At 37.9% G+C, this 19,856-nt stretch overlaps 3 protein-coding genes across 4 annotated transcripts; 1 reads left to right on the top strand and 2 right to left on the bottom strand.

Moving 5' to 3' along the window:
* The first annotated feature begins 600 nt into the window (after positions 1 to 600).
* Positions 601 to 2,245, top strand: LOC148581628 (serine/threonine-protein phosphatase 7 long form homolog). Its single transcript, XM_088492946.1, has 5 exons — positions 601 to 663; positions 780 to 1,201; positions 1,390 to 1,491; positions 1,605 to 1,695; positions 1,787 to 2,245. The coding sequence occupies exons 1-5, from the start codon at positions 601 to 603 to the stop codon at positions 2,243 to 2,245; spliced, it is 1,137 nt and encodes a 378-aa protein (XP_088349072.1).
* A 1,046-nt stretch (positions 2,246 to 3,291) lies between these two features.
* On the bottom strand, positions 3,292 to 5,372 carry LOC107620877 (uncharacterized). The gene is made up of 4 exons (XM_088492930.1): positions 5,336 to 5,372; positions 4,213 to 5,205; positions 3,850 to 4,121; positions 3,292 to 3,786 (listed from the first exon to the last, which is right to left on the bottom strand). Exons 1-4 carry the CDS (start codon positions 5,370 to 5,372, stop codon positions 3,292 to 3,294), a joined length of 1,797 nt encoding a protein of 598 aa, XP_088349056.1.
* Positions 5,373 to 8,189: 2,817 nt separating this feature from the next.
* On the bottom strand, positions 8,190 to 13,650 carry HCF152 (Tetratricopeptide repeat (TPR)-like superfamily protein). 2 transcript variants are annotated; one of them, XM_088510282.1, is made up of 3 exons: positions 12,809 to 13,568; positions 11,400 to 11,461; positions 8,190 to 11,193 (listed from the first exon to the last, which is right to left on the bottom strand). In XM_088510282.1, exon 3 carries the CDS (start codon positions 10,846 to 10,848, stop codon positions 8,584 to 8,586), a length of 2,265 nt encoding a protein of 754 aa, XP_088366408.1. In that variant the 5' UTR covers positions 10,849 to 11,193; positions 11,400 to 11,461; positions 12,809 to 13,568; the 3' UTR covers positions 8,190 to 8,583. The 2 variants fall into 2 exon arrangements, with proteins under 2 accessions (XP_088366408.1, XP_088366407.1); XM_088510281.1 differs by lacking the exon at positions 11,400 to 11,461 and having other exon boundaries at positions 12,809 to 13,650.
* Positions 13,651 to 19,856: the final 6,206 nt, after the last annotated feature.

Here is a 19,856-nt window from a genome sequence, read left to right as displayed (position 1 = left end):
TTAAATTTAAATTTGAATATATTTGAAATTTAAATCAATATTTAAATCTACCTTAAAATCTGACTTTAAATATATTTTGGTTTTAATTAAATATTTAAATTTAAATTTGAATAAAATTTAAAAGTATGAAAATACATATTTATAATTTAAAATTATATATTTTTTGAAATAAAATACAGTCCAGAAAATGTCGTTAATTACATTTTGGTTGGTTTTCGGTATTTATTTAAAATTGAGTAAATATATATTAATAATTTAAATTTAGATATAAATTAAACATGTTTCGAATTTAACTATATATCTAACTTTGAATTTGAATATATTTATAGTCATAATATATATTTAAAATTGAAAATATTTTTAATTGTTAATTTAATATGTATTTAAATATATATTTAAGTTTGATTTAAAATATTTTTTAATTTAAATATATTTTAAATATGTTAAAGATATTTGATATTTTTTATAAATATCTAAATATAATAAATTTAAATAAGAGTTAATTTTTAAAATTCAAATTTAATTTAAATATGAATATTTAAATTCAGACTAATAAAGTTTATAAAATATATTTTTTTCAGGAAAAAATAAACGCAGAATATGGTTCGTGACATTACGCGTCCTGAAGATCATATTGTTGAATATCTGGATCGTCCACCATATGTAATTATTTTTTTATCTTTGTTCATTTATTATTATTATTGTTATTATTATTGTTCTTGTTATTGTTGTTGTTGTTTTTGTTTTTGATACTCATTATATTTCTTATTTTGTTTCAGAATTCAAGAGATTTGGGATCAAGATATCTCCACCAAGATGTGTATGATCCCCGAGTTGAAATCGAGTTACGGGATAGTGGATTTTATCACATATCTCAGATACTAGGAAAACTTACTTTGCACAATACACTTATCAATGCCTTGATTGAAAGATGGCGCCCGGAAACTCACACATTCCACCTTCCATACGGTGAATGCACGATTACCTTGGAAGATGTTGCAATAATTTTTGGACTCCCCACGGATGGTTTACCGGTGTCAGGATTCACAGATAGCAGTAGTAGTAGCCTCGAAAATGAATTCATGATACAATTTGCGACAGTACCTACTGCAGCTGATCACAAAGGAAGCGGTGTCAAACTTGCATGGCTCCGCACCCTAAAGCGGCGCATGCAGTTAGATACCGCCTTGGGCAGGCAAATGTACGTAAAGATTCATTATTATTGTTGTTCGGCACAAATTTATTTTGTGACAAGTCCGGAATGACAATCCACTGGAAGTTCTTGCCTCTGCTCCGTAATTTTGCTGAGATTAGGGACTTTAGTTGGGGTTCAGCTTGCCTGGCACATTTGTATAGGACACTATGTCGGGCATCACGTTATAATTGTAGAGATGTGGATGGTCCATTGGCGCTGCTTTGTGTATGGGCTTGGGAACGGTTACCATTCCTAGCACCTGTGCGATCGCAACCAAGCTTTCCGCTTGCGTGCAGGTAAGGTTACTAATGTTAATATAACATGTTACTATGAATTATTTAGTATGCATTGTTCAAATATATGATTTAAATGTATGGGTTTAGTATAATATAGTTTCATTTTATATTAGCTGGATTGCTTGGAGCTCGCAATTTCATGGCTATAAAAAGTGGACCATCTCGCATATTAGGCAGTTAATAGATGATATTCCTGCAGATGGGGTAAGTTTTTTTATTACATTTGTTAGTTTTATTATTATTGTGCATTGTTTTGTAGTTATGTTTATACGTTTGTTTTGTTATGCGTTTGCAGTTTGTGTGGAACCCGTACAGCCATGAACGTATGGGAAATATTGTAGTTCCTAATGAAATCTTGCAACATCGCTTAATGTGGAGTGCAACTGTGCCACTGATATCATTTGAGTGCATTGAATGGCATGCATCAGATAGGGTCAAAAGACAATTTGGTTTACAGCAGGAAGTTCCTAGTCAACCGATGATGCTTGCAGAAGCTCACAACATGGTCCTGACTGGACCAAAGAATAAAGATTGGAGAGATGAGCATTATGCATACATTATGATGTGGACAAACCGTTTGACCTCTATTCTAGTTGGTGATCCCGTAGTGCACTATGAAGCATCTGAAGCGTATATGCAATGGTATAATGACGAATATGGAGCTCACCTGCGTTTAACTGGTTATGTTCCACAGCCACAGCCACACCCACAGCCTCAGCCTCAGCCACAGCCACACCCACAGCCACAGCCTTAGCCACAGCCAGAGCCACAACCACAGCCACAGCCACAACCTATGATGCACCCATACCAGTACCCGTACACACAACTGTACACTGAGCCTGGAGTCTCATTCTTTAGTCAGTTATTCGATGACTCATATTCATTACAGATGCCGCCATATCAAGCATATTATCGACCCGCCATGTCACAGCAGAGGGACACAGCTGAGCAATCTTCAAATCGTCAGTTGTATCGGTGGGCACCTGAAACAGACACGTCGCAATGGGTAAATGAGTTATTGGACCCTCAACTGCAAATGCAACAATTTCAGCCGTAACCTCCTGAAATTAACGAGCAGGCTCCGCAGTGTAGTAGACAATCGCCTCAAATTGTTTCTGGTCGGTCATCTGTTGATTCGCAAGTACGACGTCGTATCCCCTCTCCACGCTCTGGAGCTAGAAGGTCTATTGACTCGATTCAGAGTGATTCGATCCAGAGTGTCGCCAGAGGGATTGGGTTTAGTAATGCTGTTGATTTTCCTCAGGTGCAGGCACCCATGGCTGAGGATGATAATGTTGGTGAGGATGATAGTGATAGTGACAGCGATGGTGATGACGATGCAGGTAATAATATACTATTGTATTCATTACTATGGTATATTAGTGTATGATTGTGATATATTTTTGTATTCGTTATTATGATATATTAGTGTTTTCTTGTGATATATTTATTATTGTGATTTTTGATGTCATATAGGTGGTGCGGAAGGTGCGGATAGGGCAGATACTCCAGATATTCATGGTAAAGGGTATAATCTGAGGATTGAGCCAACACGTAGAAGTGCAAGTAGATATACCCCTTCCACAATCAAGAAGGCAGTTAAAAAATGTACTAAATTTGTGAAAAAGACATTTAGCAAATAATTGTTCTTTATCTTTTAATTTAAGACCGCAATTGTAATTGTTATGAATTTTATAAATTCACATCAAATTCGAGTACACGGGGATTTCATAAAGTAGTATTTAATACAATTGATGTAGTATTTAAATCCAATTCCTAATGAAGGAAAAACCAAATGCACTAAGACATAGGTGCAGATCCACCAGCACTAGGCCCTGCACGATGGGGGCATCTACTTCGACTGTGGCCTTCGCCTCCACAAAGCCTACAACGCCTAGGACCACGCATATCACGCATATCCATTTCATTCAAGAAGCGGGTTATTTTGGGACGCCCTTTGGAAACCCGCTTTAAGTGCGGGTTAGGTATGTGTCTTGGTCCTTGATACAACGGCCACGTTGTTGGATTTCCTAATGGTTTAAATCGTGCTCTATACACCTTTCTTATCTCATCCATCCTATAGACCTCATGAACGTATTGTTGCCAATCAAGTCGTTGGTTCGCACAACACGCAAAGACATGGCGACATGGGATTCGATCTGTCTGAAACTCACCACAATCACAATACCGTTGACGGAGATTCACCGCATACTCGATACCAATGGGCATCTCACGTACCTCAAATATCTCATTTTGCCTGTCAAATAGGTTAACCTGGATGTTTCCTGCTGCTTGCTGATTTGATTGCAGTTTGTTGCTAGCATATTCAGAAAATACATGTCCTGCATTCCTTCAAACCTCAGCCTCAGCCCTCTTCCTAGTGAACAACTCATTTAGCCTATAAAAAGTTGCCTTCACAAGTGACGTGATAGGAAGATTTCGAGCTCCCTTCAGTACTCCGTTGATGCACTCCACTAGGTTTGTGGTCATATGACCCCAACGGTATCCATTATCAAATGCCAAAGCAAATTGCTGTCGTGGGATTCGATCAAGCCATCGCGTGTAAGCCTCACCACGTTCACGCAATCTTGCATACTGCACATTAAATTCACGTACATTCCTACAATAGCCTGTAAATAACCAACAAAACAAAATCAATAAAATGGATGCTATATGCCTTGTAAAAACAAATACACCTTAGTTTCACAATAATCTACGTACCCATATTGACTATCAGCTTCTGTAAATACGGTGCCTTGAAATTCCTCAAAAAGTTGGATGCTATGTGCCTAACACAAAATATTCGGATGGCTCTTGGAGGTTCCCATGATCCATTACTACGAGCTATTGCTGAGGTAATAGAGTCGTGACGATCAGAGATAAGCCCAACACCATCTCGAGTCACCACATGTGTGCGTAAATGAGTAAAAAAGAAGTGCCATGCATCAGAAGTCTCACCCTCAACAACGGCAAATGCAAGAGGCACAATATTGCCATTGCCATCCTGAGAAACTGCAACTAGTAGAGCTCCTTTATATTTCCCGTACAGATGTGTCCCATCCACCTGTACGATTGGCTTGCAGCTCCTAAATGCTCTGATGCAAGGATAAAAGCTCCAAAATACCCGCGTCAGTATCCTTACCTCATGGACTACCTCATCCCCTTGGTATGCTGGTGCAGTTTCAATCTCGACTGCTGCTGATGGATCTTTTTGTACCATTGCTTCAAACCACGACGGCAAAGCTTCATAAGAAGCTTCCCAACCACCAAAAAGGTTTGCAATTGCCTTTTGCTTCGCGAGCCATGCTTTGCGGTAACTTGTCGTATAATTGAATTTTGACTGCACTTCAGCAATTATTGATTTCACTTTTAAAGATGGATCAGCTTCAACCAATGGCTTTATCACCTCTGCAATCATGTCTGAATTTAGCTTGGCATGATCTTGAGAAATTCTAGTTCTAGTGCATGTGTGACTACCATTGTATCGCCTTACAACCCAACAAAACTTTCTCTTAATAAGACTAGCTCTAATAAGCCAATCGCAACTTGTTCCGTATTGTACACACTTAGCATAAAAAGTCGTTGGCTCAGATTCACGCACCCGGTAATCCACTCCCCTGCGAATGGTATAATCTTTAATTGCCGCAATAACAGTCTCTCTAGAACTGAATTCCATGCCAACAACAAATTCACCGTCCGAAACAACAACAGGATCTACAGCAATAACAACAACAAATAATTCTAACTATTGCTTTACAATTCAATAATAATAATAATAATAATAATAATAATAATAATAATAATAATAATAATAATAATAATAATAATAATAATAACTGCTTACTTGAATTGATATATTCAGGAAATTCTGGTGCATTCATAGCGTCTACATCCAAGGCGTGCATGAAAGAAGGCTCTCTAGATAGATATTGGCTCGCCAGTGCATTTGCCACATCTGTTACGTTAGATTCAACTATTATATCATCTTCACCCACTTCTTCAGTTGAACCAACAATATGTTAGGTGCCCTCAAATTCCTCTTCGCTTTCACTGTTATAAACAGTCCAGTCGATGTTAGCCTCCGGTAAATCAACCTCAACTAATTCTTCAAACTCAACATACAATTCGAGAATAGACACTTGTGCCCGTGTTTGTTGGTAGATCGAAAACATTCCTTGCATACTTCCTTCGTCAACCACATTCATCATTTGAAACTGAACGAAACCACCGAACACTAAAACAGGCTGTCTATAAAAAATATTAACGACTCTCTTTAATACTTGATTATCACCACATTGACAAAGTATACTCTTAAATTCCTCGTATGTTATTGCAAAAGGAATAACAATATCACGTGGATTCTCACAAACAAAACTCACACCCTCAGATGTTTGGGGAAAGATTTGACCATTATAATACATTTTCAAACTAATACCTCTCTCCATTTTTATACTCTTACATTCTCAAAAAAATAAAACACTCTCACACTCAATCAACCTAATACCGTTCCTCCTTTTATAGTACTTCAATTATAATTTTTTATTTACGAAAATACAATACGCAATTTGCGGATTAACAATACGCAATTTGTGTTTATGCAATTCGCAGTCTGTGGATTGACAATACGCAGTCTGTGTATTGACAATACGCAGACTGTGTATTGTCCCTTTAATATTAAAAAACACAATACGCAGACTGTGTATTGTCCCTTAAATATTATAAAATTACAATCCGCCCTTTGCGTATTGTCCTCATGGCTGTGGCAGACAGAATCTGCTCCTGACAATTCGCAGAGTGCGAATTCTCCCGCCGCCATAGTTTTGCAAAACACCCTCACTTCCAATATTAAGGCATTACACCAGATTTTTTACAATAACTAAAAAAATGAACCCAATTAGGATAGTTTGGTTATGTTTTAATGAAAGTGATTAAGTTTTTCAATTTTTTGACATTTTGTGGGTACATATTTTTGTTACAATTGGCTTTTTATTGTTGAGCTTGAAAGAAATTATGGACTTGCTTTAGTGTTTGTAGGCTATGTTTGGGGGTTTCAGAATTAAAAAAAAAGTACTTTACTAAAAGAAAAGTAATACATATATTTAAGGTTCCAGAATTAAAAAAAAATTAAAAAAAAAGAAAAATAAATACATATATTTAGGATTTTAAAATTAAAAAAATATTAAGTGTTTAGGATTACATAAAAATAAACACTTTAGAAGAAATATAATACAAAATGTGTTTATTGGAGGGCAAATCATGGCCAAAAAAAAAAGAAAAGAAAAATAAATACATATATTTAGGATTTCAAAATTAAAAAATAAGGTTTTGAGTTAAGAAATTAGTGTTTAGTGTTGATGGATTAGCGAGTGTGATTTATAATTTAGGGTGTATAAATTAGGTGATTGTTGACATTCGTGGTGATATAATTGAGCATTAGGTGATTGTTGCCAAAATAATTGGTGAATTTGATGACTTAGTGTGTATAGTGTAATGATATCTGGTATGTTTTATTTTAAATTTAATTAAAAGTTCTAATATACACTAAATACGTAATATGAAAATAAACAGTCATATATTATGCTTATATTGTTAGTGATATATATTTGGTTTTGAAAAAAAGTTTTACTTTACAATTTTTAAATTAGTGAATATTAATTTAAATTTGACAAAAAAAAGTATAAATTAAATGACTTGAAAATAAATACTAAAAAAATTTGAATTTGTAGTTTAAAAATAAAATAAATTAGATTGTTTTTAGTTAATTAAAAATGTTGCCATTATTATTCAGCTAATGTTGGTTTAGGGTTTTAGGATTTATCAAAATTGATATTAGTTTGTAATTTTTTAAATTAACAAATAAACCTCAAATTTAAAATTTGAAATTATTAATATATTGTGAAATTATAAAATTTGAATTAACAAATGTAGCAGAATTAATTTTAAAATTGAAAATTAAAAAATTTAAAATTTGAACTTTTTAAAATTTGAAATTATTTGTAACTAACGCAGGAGAGTTAAGTTTAAAATAAAAAATTTTAATTAAATAATTTAACTGTAAAAGAAGCACACAATAATTTAACACTACAAAGATCATATTTCCAAAAAATCAAAAACACACTATGGGTCCGTTTGAAAAGCTTAAAAAATTATTTTTTTTTGAGCTTTTAACTTATGAAAAGTAGTAGTACTAATGTCTAGTGTAATTTTTAAAATTAAATTATAATTTTTTAAAAAACTATTTAAGTGCTTATAGAGAAATTAAAAAAAATAATTTCTTTTATAATAAAATTTTTTTTATCACATTTTTTTTAAAATAAGTATTTTTAAAACTAAAAAACCAAATACAAAATAACTTATTTATAAACTATTTTTAATATAAATTTTTATTATTTAAGTTATTTTTTCAAAAAGAATTTAATTAAGCTGTTTACTCAAATTGAGCCAATACCCACAAACATCCAAAACATGAGTTAATTGCAAAACTGAATGCTTCGTCGCCTTCAAAATCGGAGAAAAAACAAGGTACCTTCCATAGCTTTCCCAAAAATTGATCTGTTTCAGACAGAAACGCCCCAAATAACTAATCATATTATATGCAAAGCTAACTCTAATTAATTAAGCATAACTTCACCCACATTTCATGTTAATTCTCGAATATCAATGACTTTATATTTAACTAGCACGTAATTATGGACCCATTGAAAGAAATTACACTTAATTGACGCAAAGCAAGTAACATCATATGGTCATTGGTGCACCAACTTTCCAAGACAGGTAAATAATACATCCGACCATGGAGAGTCTGTCTAGCCTTTCCAAATGACTACCAATACAAACAGAAAGTATACAAAAATCACAGTTAGTTAATTACAAATTCAGGAAAATCAAAAGAATAAGAAAAAGAAGTAGCAGTGTGTCCTAATGTTTGTCAAATTATTACATCAATCTGTTCCTAGCATTCTACACTATTAACAATGAGCAGATTTTGTAGAACTGCCCAGTTCAGTAGCCATAGTTCGCACCATAAACTGAGCCATTGCCTCCAGTATGGCCTTGATCAGTTGGTTGGATGGTGGAGATGCATAAATAAAACTATGAGGAGGTGGTATCATCATAGCCCTCAATAGGTTCTAACCTCCACTCACTTCCATAATAAGAATTTGGCAACCCAAGCCAAAACTTAAAAGCCTCAGCTGCCCTTTTCCTCTCTATTCTCCTGTCTTGCCTTGCCCTTGAAGCATGCTTGCTCGTGAACATTCTTGAATGCATCTCCACATAGATTCTAGTAAACTTGGTCTTGTTTGGAGATATACCATTTTCTTCCATGCAAGCCACAATCTCCAAAGCCTTTCTAAAGAATGCAGCCCTCACACATATATCAGCCAAGGTATCCAAAAGCCCTTCATCTGGCTTCAATGGAGGAACACAAGAATTATGTTTCGAACCTTTTTTTACCATCTCCCACCTCTCCTTCACTTCATTCCAAAGCAAAAGTGCCTCTCCTGGCCTTCTTGCCAATGCGATTCCATTTGCAAAGCTTCCGTAAGTTCCCACATCAGGGTGGAACCCCTCGTCCTTCATCTTTTGAATCACTTTCTTTGCTTCTTCAACCAAACCCAACCTACAATACCCTTCGACCAACATGTTCCATGCGATCACATCCACCTTCACTCGAGGATCATTCAACATTTCATCGAAGACCTTGTGAGCCAGCTTCGGCTGACCAGAGAATGCGAAAGCTTTCATCAAAGTCGTGTAACTAATCTTGGTGGGAGCTATCCCTCTTGTTCTCATTTCATTGAAGAAGCCGAGAGCCCCAGCACTGTCATCAACCAATATGCACCCATCAATGAGTATATTATAGGACACCACATCAGGCTGAATACCTCTATCATCAACCATCTCCTTAATCAACTCTCTTGCTTTATCTATCTGAAATTGATTGCAATAACCCTTAAGAAGAACATTATATGTTACCCGATTCGCCGCCACGCCAATCCTCATCATTTCAGCAAGAACTTGCCGTGCCCTGTCCATGTAACCAGCCTTCACAAGTGCCGAAACCACGGTGGTATAAGAAACATGATCAGGATGGCTACCAGCATCGTCCTGCCGGCGCATTGCCTCTAGCATCCTCACAGTATCAGTAACCCTCCCAGCCTTCATATAACCCTTCATCAGGGTGGTGTACATTCTAGTATTTGGAGCATAAGCTTTTGGCAAAACCGGTAAATCATTGCAACTGTTAGATTCCATGAAATTCGGAAGCAATTTCGCAAAAGCATTCTCAACGTCAACATCAGCATCATTATCATCACTCTCACTTAATTCTTCTAAATTCAACTCAATTTCTCTTTCTCTTTCCCTTATTATCCTAGAAAGATCCCTTCTTCCTTCCCTCATTGCTTGAACCAATCTCTCAGCAGTTTCTAAATCGCCAAGATCAACATAAGAGGCAACAATGCAATGCAAAGTTGTGACACAAAACGGAATCCCTAATTGAAGAATCCTCTCCAAAACATAAACAAGCAAGTGCTTCCTACCAGTTCTACAACACAGCTTCATCAAAATGTTGTAACTGAACGCATCAGGAACGACGTCGTATTGAGGCATTTCATTGAACATCTGCAAGAACATGTTAGAGTCACCCAAATTGGCACAGGCATTAAGCACCGCATTGAATGCGGCGGTGTCAGGCATTGATGCTGCGGCGACTACACCGCCACTGGAGAGTTTTCGAAGGCGGCGGGTGACGCCCTTGAAAAGACGGAGAGCCTCGGCGGGGCCATTCTCATCGGAAGAGGCGAGGCGGCTGACAACGGCTGACCAGGCCTTGACGTTAGGGAGGTAGCCGGAACGGAGCATGGACTTGAGGACGGAGGCGGCGTAGAGCGTGTGACCGGCGTTGGAGGCGGCGACAGCAAGGAGTCCGAGGCAGTTGGCATCGAGGCGGTGGAGCTGGCGTTCATGTCGGAGGCGCGTGACAATAGACTGGGCGCGCTTGAGCCCCGAAATGGTTTTCTGAAAAGAAAGCTGAGAAACTAAGCGACTCAAACATGTTGAATTTGGAAGGTGTTGAAGATTAGAGTACAGTTCCCATGCTTCTTCTGTTTTTCGCTGACGTAAAAGATAGAGAAGGTTCTGGTCTTGGCTTTCGGCTGTGGTTGTGAGGTGTGTGAGCTTGGTGGTGATGGTGGTGGGGGAGGGGGTGCACGCGAGGGAGGAGCACGTGGTGGGGAATTTGAATGGAGAAGGGAAAGTGTAAGGGAATGGGTATGGTTTAGAGGAATAAGAAGCAAGAGGAGGAGGTGAGGTTGTTTGTGATGATGAAGGAAGAGGTTGTAGTATTCCGTTCATGGTTTGCTTCTCATTTGAGAATTAAGCAAAGTCGTAATGAGTTGTGTAAATTGCAGAGGTTGTGTATGTGAGGATAAGCGAGGGAAAGATATTTGAGTGGGTGTGTGGGTGCGAGTAGGGGTGTTCGTTTGCGGTTTGGTTCGGTTTTTAGAAGAAAAGTCATCCGAACTAATTACACATAAAATATTCGGTTTGATTTGGTTCGACTTTTTTTGGGAGACCAACCAAACCTTTAATTGGTTAGATTCGGTTTTTGGTTTTTATGTCACTTATTCAAAAAAAAGTTCCATGTCCTGCAAGGCTGCAACAATTTCACAAATTCTTTCTCATTCACCTTCTCTTTTCCTGCATTTACATTGAAAAAACAGAATTGAAATATAATCAATAGAACAGAACAAAAAAATTTAAAATTAAAAAATAAAATTAGAATCAACAACCCAACCAAAGAATCAAGAATAACCCAGTCAAATATTTATTACAAATCAGAATCAACAAGAGTAAACCAGAATTTCAAAAAAATCAGAATCAGAACAAAGAAAATCAAAACAAACCTGAGGCCTCCATTGGAAAGGAGGAGGGAGATGCTATGACGGAGGTGACGAGGCCAGAAGAACTGGAGAACAAATTACAATGAAGAATAGTTCATGAATTTTAAGTTTGCGAGCGGTTTATAACTCACACTAGCTCTTGAAAAGCTATATGTCACACATGTACAAAGCAAGCATTGAATTCACTCATTTTAGTATGCCTAAGATGCCTTAAATAATACTGGCAAAATAAAACAAACAAACAAGTTAAAAGAGCTTAAGGACATTTAGGCAATCAAAGAATTGATGCACTTGTGATGGATTGTGCAAAAGAAGAGTTTTAGCATATGATATGTAGTGATTGAAATTCAAATTTCAAAGAAACCAACATGACATTTACAGACAACACATGTACTCAAAACTCAATCAATGAAAAATTTTTAGCACTTTACCCAATTCTTTATCACAAATATTCATCTCAACAATGAATCATGCCAAAGAATCAAGCATTTTAAATCACATGATAGCTACAACATGTAATTCAAAATCCAAGATAGTCATACATTTTATCGAATACTTGGCTTCCAAAGGCATAAACAACACAAAATAGCACTAACAAGCATTCTTTTCAACATCAATTCACACAATTCACCATATATAACACAAATTCAGCTCCAATATCCGTCAAAGAATCAAGAATAAACATTTACAATCACATCAATGCATATTAAGAATAATTACATGCAAACGAACATTGATTTTCAAAGATTGAACCAAAGATTCATTAAAAGTTCTCTGAGACAGTTTATCGAACACGTGGTGTGCAAATGCATCAAACAACTCAAATAACACAACCAAGCCTTCTTTCAACTTCAATTCACCAAATTCAGCATCAATTACACAAAATCAACAACACATTGCAGAAACTCAGCAGCAAATCAGCAAACAATCCGAACCAAATGAAATTCAAACACAAGAATCATAATAGCATGATTAATTACGAACAAACTAACACCCAAAAATCCTAATTCTACTCTAAATCCAACTAACAGCAGCAAGTTTTCGGCAAAAACAACCTTAACGCAGTGAATTAACGCAATCAAACATCACTGGAACAATTTCAGCATCAAAATTCATCAAAATCAGCAGTAAAACAGAGAATCTCCATACAATCAAACAATCACAGCAATAATTTCTCAGCAAAATAGTGATCAACACAGCAATTAACACAATCAGACAATTCCAAACACTTCAACAATCTAAAACCTAATGTATTAAATCTAACCTAACTTAATCAACCTAAATCCACTAAGATTAGAAAACTAAACTGAACTAACTTTAAAACTGATTCAAAAATTAAAATTAAAACTCTAATTGAAGCTAAACCAAATTAAACTAAAATTAAAGGAATTGAAAAAGAGTTGTTCAAGAACCTGTAATGAAGAACAGAGTAAGAAATGATCAGGGAGGGAAGATGCAATTGTAGTGGCAGTGACCAGCGGCGTCACCGGGTGGTGTTGCAGCTTCAGGGTGGTGCCGGCGTTGGTGGATTGCTGGCCGGAAACTGGAGAACAGGGATGGAGTGCGTCTCGGAGGGCAATGCGGTGGAGAAACAGAGGTGAGCTCCTCGATGCTGGATTAGAGGGAGAGGCAGCGCTTGTGGTGACTCTAGTTCGCGAAACAGGGAGATGGAGAGAGACAGAGAAGGAGGTCTGTGAGAGAGAGTCGCCGCGATCCTGGGTCACAGAGGGGAAGGGCTCGACGGCGGTGGTGGCTCAGTCGAGGGAGAAGAAGAAAAGGAAGAGAAGAAGGGAGGAGTAAGGGGCTGACGCCGGTGGGTTCTGATTCGAGGCGAGAAACAGGGGAAAGGCTTCGGTGGGTTTATGATGGTGGGTGGAGGAGAGGCCGACGGTGATGGTGGAGCTCGAAGAAGATGGCGGTTCGGCGGCTCTGAGGACTGAGATGTGATGGTGAAGCCGAAGGGGAAAGGGGAAGAAAAGGAAGAAAAAGAAGGGAGGAGAGGCTGGCTTCGGTGGGTGTGTGTGGGGCTCGAGGGGAAGAAGAAGAACTGGGTGGGGTTCGGTGGGTTGCGGCGGCACTGGGTGGATGAAGATGGCGACGGACAGAAGGGGAAGAAGATTGATGCGCAGCGTTGAGAGATGGGGGAAGTGTGGCTGCCCGAGACGGGTGAGCGAAAGGGGATTAAGCCGCATGGTTCTGAAAACTGGATTGGATCGGCCGGTCGGAGCAGTTCGACCGGAAATCGGAGAACTTTATGGTTAGGTCCATGCTGAAAATCGTCATTTTAAAAACTATTAAAAAAACCCATTAAACTGGCCGAGAACCAAACTGAACTTCGACCGGTTTTCACAAAAGGATCAGACACGGTGAAAAGGGATTTTTTTTTTTTTTAAATAAAATAAAAAAATTTAATAATTCTCCAAATAAGATATTTTAGTTTTATTTTCAAAAATATGATTTTTTTTTTTGGTAATTAGGGCAAGTTCGCCATACTCTCGGAACTCTATAATTTATATAGAGTTCGTCGCACACCCCCTGAACCGTATGATAGGTTTTCAAAATAAAAGCATACATGTTGATGTGCAGATCAGAATAGCACAATTTTGTTGTTCATTTTCTTTTTTTGACTGTTGATATTTTCTCTACGATATCAAAGAATCCATTGTTATCCATTCATTACGATGGTAAAATAGTGTATGACGAAGAAGGTTCAATCATTTTTAGATCGGGACAACTGATAATTACCTATATGAAGAATTTTATATTGTATTCCGTCGGGCAACAAGAGGCAAAAAGGGTAAAAAAAATTTACTACATATATCCGACCAAAATTGATGGCAGTTTGTTTTATAAAAGGTATATTACAGTTGTATTGTCTCTGTTGCTATTATATTTATCAGACCACGGTTGTGAGAAATATTTTTATTTTCTTTAATTGGGTACCGTTTGCGCGACAACGAGGACGTACGGCTTATAAGGTCGTGGCACAACCGATGGTCAAATGTTCATCTGTTGGAATTACTCGTGTATCTCGTTGAGGTGGGTGGTGTAACACCCTAATATTCAAATCCTTATGCTCGAGTCATAAGTCAAAGATATTACGGTGGTACGACTCTCAGGTGGATTTTTAATAAATAAATATAGGTAATTTCGAAAGGAGTATTAATCGAGAAGCCTGAAAAGAGTAGAAATAAAGTCGCGAAGACGTATCACTCACGTTTCGACAACAAAAGATAAACCGTGAAGTCGAAAACGATATACGGACAAGGCGTAGAGGAGATTAAGAGGTAGATAACATATATATATATATATATATATATAAGTAAATAGCCACTAGTCGCGACCCGCGAAGTTTAGGCCGGCTAGGGTACAGTAAGAAAGTAGTTGACAACAGTATATCCTAATCTCTCCCGAAGGAAACATGAGAGCCTCTACAGGCAAATTCAAAAGAGTACAATACATAATATAATCTTTCCAAAACAAAGGTGAAGAGATTCTAAGCAAAACACAAAGTAGAGAAAATAAAGATCTTCGCCGTCTCTCAGACGACCCACAACTCACTTCTGAGCATCTGGACCTGTATCTGAAATATATACGTAATGAGAACCCCGGGCCCATGGGTTCCCAGTACGGTAAAAGTGCCAAATAAATTCAATGTACTGCAATAAAAACTCACTAAGCATCCTAAACTTCTTCACCAATCATTCATCCTAGGTTCTCGCTAATCCATGAATAGGCAACTGTCATAAGGGAGTGCTAAATTTAAATCATGTTTCACATGTTTCCCAACTCGCTGACTCTTCCACGAATCAGACTCAGAATCATAAGCAAAACCATCACCAGTTGTTCTGCCTCAGCAATTCTATATCAATACATCATACACTCGCCTGGAGCTAGTGACACCACATCACTGCGTCTACCCAGGGAGCTCCAATTATCTCATTCAATAATCATCATCATGCAATCGCATCATCAATTCATCTCATCAAGAACAGCACTCAAAATCCACCGACACCAGCATGAGGGACCTCTTAGTTGTACAAACACAAGCAATACAAGCAAGTAATGCACAAGTATGGTACAGGTAGAACAGGTAGCACATAGTCAGGTAACATGGCATATATGATGTAGAAATCCAAACAACAGGCAAACCCAAACAATTCAAACATATGCAAATGATGAATGCCTGCCCTATGGCTGATGATATCATCCGTCGGTTATATAGCCAACCCGACATGTCCTGGTAGCTAACCATTGGACAGAAACACCCATTGCGGAGCAAGTAGGTTTGAGCTACAACCCCTTTGCTACTACCCGCTCAACCCAGAGCCAGTGAAATAACCACTACTGTGGCTACTACCCAGGCGGGTGTTTAACAGCTCAACCTGGAGCGAGTGGATCCACCACTACTGCCGCTACTACCCAGGCGTCACAATCTCTGACCTGGAGCAAGTGGGACGAACCACAACCCTTGCTACTGCCCAGGATCTCAAAACATATATTCGTTTAGTTTAAAAGCAATCATCATTGTTATCAAATCTCAAACATTAACCTGGAGCAAGCGTGATGAACCACCACTCTTACTACTACCCAGGTATCACAAATATTCATTTATTCAAAACTCCATAATTTAACTCATTTATCATAAACATCCTTTCCCGTTTCATACCCGGAGCAAGTGGACAACGCCACTGCCTACTACCCGGGGTCACACATCACATTTCAACATTCTCCATTGTTATCCATTTAACACATTCATTCATTAATCATATATGCTTTTATACTCAGCCATAACCAATAATGGCTTTGCCATAACCCGGCAATAACTCAGCCATCCGGCTCATGGTTCAATCAAGAACCAGCCATTTATCAATAAATATAGCCCTTCGGCTCATGGCATACACGGTACTTCCACCGTCATCCTTCATATCTCATATAATCATCTTTGATCATCATTGATCATAACTTTTTCCCTTGCTTCAACCGCAAGTTACCACATCCCCTAGCTCCTTTCTCATTGCTAGGCATATCATAATGATTTAATACATAAGGGGTGAGATCGGAGGCTTAGAAGTATGAGATTTGGCTTTTAAAACTCAAAAATCAACTTTGGCATGAAAACAGGGCCACGCATACGCGCACTCCACGCGCACGCGTGGATGGCCACAAAACTCATCGACGCGCAAGCGTCATACACACGGACGCGCGGGTTGAAAAATAGCCAAACGACGCGCATGCGTCAGCCGCGCGTACGTGCGGATACATTTGTGCCTCAGGCACAAAACTGGCACAACTCTCGGGAAAATGGCTGGGCATTTGGTGCAGCGCATCGACGCGCCCGCGCACACCACGCGCACGCGTGGATGGTGCTTTCTTGAAGAACGGTGCATACGCGCCAAGTGCGCCTACGCGTGGAAGGTCGTTCTGCTAAAAATTTTCTAAGTTAAAAGCTGCATAATTTACAAATTCAACCCCCAATCTTCCGACGGACATAACTTTCTCATCTTAAATCTTTTTTCACCCGTTCTTTGAACGGCATGGACATCCCGGATCTAATTTCATTTTTAAACAAATTTGGCACAAAACAGAGATCCGTAGTCCAAGTTATGTCCCGTCAAAATATGCCCAAAAACCATGTTTTCATACAAAACCACAAGGTGCCATTTTCAAAACAAGCCATTTTCAACTATTTTCCAAATCAACCAAAACATGCCAATTTCATCCCTTTCTTTGAAATCAATCAAAATATACCAAAAACAACATCAAGCCTCCTCAACTCACACATTAACACTTTTCCACAATTCACAAAATATCATCCAACCATTTTAGCACTTCTCAATCAAATGGCTAAAGGACAAACACAATATCATGTCATACATCTTTCCTCATCCCAATTTCCAATAATACCGTTTCCAATCAACCTTCATTATACATAATCAATATCATACTCACTAGCACGTGGTTTCACCCACAAATCAACCTTAATCATTCCTCAAGCATATATCACAACATACATATCTCTAATGCATCATCATACCATCAAGGCATCAATAATCATAATCACATATATAACCACATAATATATCTTAACCAAAACCAAACATACCTCATCTACATAATTTTACCCAAAATTACCAGATTCCACACTTCACTCCTCAAACCTTATTACTCAATAACCAACCTAATCATTCATATATTCATTATCTGAAATTCATCCAATCACTTGTGCCATCACACAATGCACACATCGACTTACCTTTCTTACCTCTTTCCGGCCTCCGGCCCAAAATTCACGGCCTCCGGCCCAATTTTCATAATTTAAATGCATAAACCACAAATCAATACTCATTACCCCAGTACATCAAATTCTCAATACACCAAGCATACAAGGCCACACAATTCTCAACCCAATCATTAATTCACATTACATACCAACTATGCATATTAGTACCAACCATTTACACAATCCAAACTTAATCCTAGGGGCATCTAGCCTAGGAATTCTCATCACAACACACGGTACTTAAATGAAACTTTAACCGTACCTCTTGTAGCCAAACCAATTGAGCCTCTTCTTTGGAAGTCTTCACCAACCTTAGCTTCAAGCCTCACCAAAGCTCCTCAAGCAATACCAATCTCTCAATTGTGCACCAACATCACCAAATACACTAACATAACCAATATTACATACATACATCAACCTAGGGCTCATAAAAATGACAAATCACAAGGGTTTGAGCACTTCTTACCTCAGCCCATATGAAGTAGGGATAGAACCCGCTTAGAATCCATGTTGGAGTATCCCTAAACACCCAAAATCACAAGACTTCAACACTAACTATCCAAAAATGTGTAACAGTGGAGAATTTCGAAAACTGGGCATAGATAAATGGAATACTCACCACCAAACTTAGATAGAATTATAGAGGATGAGAAGAGCGATGCGTGGCCGCAAAAGGCTCGTCAATCGGAGCTCTGTAGCTCAAGTTATGGTGGTTTGAAGATCAAAGAGAGTTAGGTTTTCTCTCTTCTCTTCTCTCTTCTCAATTTCAGCGCCCCAACCCTTCTTTTTAGGGTAAAATGAGCTGAAATGCTCATAACTAATGTTTATATATGTTGGGTCTTGAGCCCACTTAGGCCCGGTTCACTTATTTTTGTCCGTTGGCCCAATTTTGGTCCAAAACCTTTAAGATTAGCGCTCTAAATCGCACTTTAAATATTTCTACCTTCCTTAATTATAATTCCTCATTTCTTAATCTTATTTACTCATAATCAATTTTCTCAGCTGTAGTACCAGACAGATCTCAGTCGGTACTGCCGGTCAAAATTTCATTGCGCACTTTTACGCAAAAAACTATGTTTTTTGACTTGGAAAAATTCACTGAATCCAAATATCATATTTAAATTATCAAATTCCAATTGCCAAATCTTCCAACCATATTCGCTCCTATTTAACTCATTATTTAATTAATTTCAGTTAGACCGGGTATTACATTCTACCCCCTAACAGAAATTTTCTCCCTCGAAAATTCCATCCATCACTGCGAGTACGCGAGCGTAGTCTGCCTTTATATCCAACGCATAACAGTTCCAGGGTCCTTTTACTCTGCGCACCTCCGTTGTCGCGCTCTGATTTCTCTATCTCCGACGGTCTCGGTCATTCGTTCAACACCGACCAACAGCCTCGTTCCTTACTTTTATCGTCTCATCAACTCACATCCTATTAAATCTCAAATCATGTCATCAATAATATTGCCATCATTGTTAATCATAGCCATCATCCCACATCACTATAATTAATCAAAGCCTTCTTCGTCTTTAGAATTCAAATGAGTTTGGACTAGCAAGCTGACAAAATCTTAAGAATCCAGCTTACTTTAATAATCTATAAAAGCATTTGAAACACATCTCTTTTGTTAAAGTTATTCAAATCAAAGGTCCTTCTCGAAACTATAACCAACACTCCTTCAAATTCTTGGAAAAAGAAAAAAAATCTAACAGCACCTTCCCAAAAATTGGAGTTTACCACCCGTCACGGGTTCCCTCAAACCAATCTCAGTACCGCATCAGCATTGCAATTTAAAGGTTTCCAAACTATTCCTCTGAAACCAATCATTATAAATCTTGATTTAAATCCAAGGTCACCATGACCAAACATCATAGCACTCATCTCTCGAACACGACAACTTGCACTCAATCATCATCTAAATCCGATTACGCATCAATGATAATTTCCTCATCCGTTTCAGAACCATCAAGGCTCACAGCCGCAATTAATTCCAATTATCTGGAATCATTATCTGCATAAGCTCACTAAACTTTTAAGTACTCGAAGCATAAAGCATTTCCAATCATACTCCACTTTTCCTTATTATTACCATACTATGCTACGCTTTAGCAAGCTTCCGCTATGCCACCTTGATTTCTCGTCAAGTATTAGTTCCATCACTTATTTGCTCA

Source organism: Arachis ipaensis, chromosome B10 (genome assembly GCF_059453495.1).
Source record: "Arachis ipaensis isolate K30076 ecotype BB chromosome B10, ASM5945349v1, whole genome shotgun sequence".
NCBI lineage: Eukaryota > Viridiplantae > Streptophyta > Magnoliopsida > Fabales > Fabaceae > Arachis > Arachis ipaensis.
Note: the sequence above shows the minus strand (reverse complement) of the source record. Positions and strands in the feature narration are given on the sequence as shown.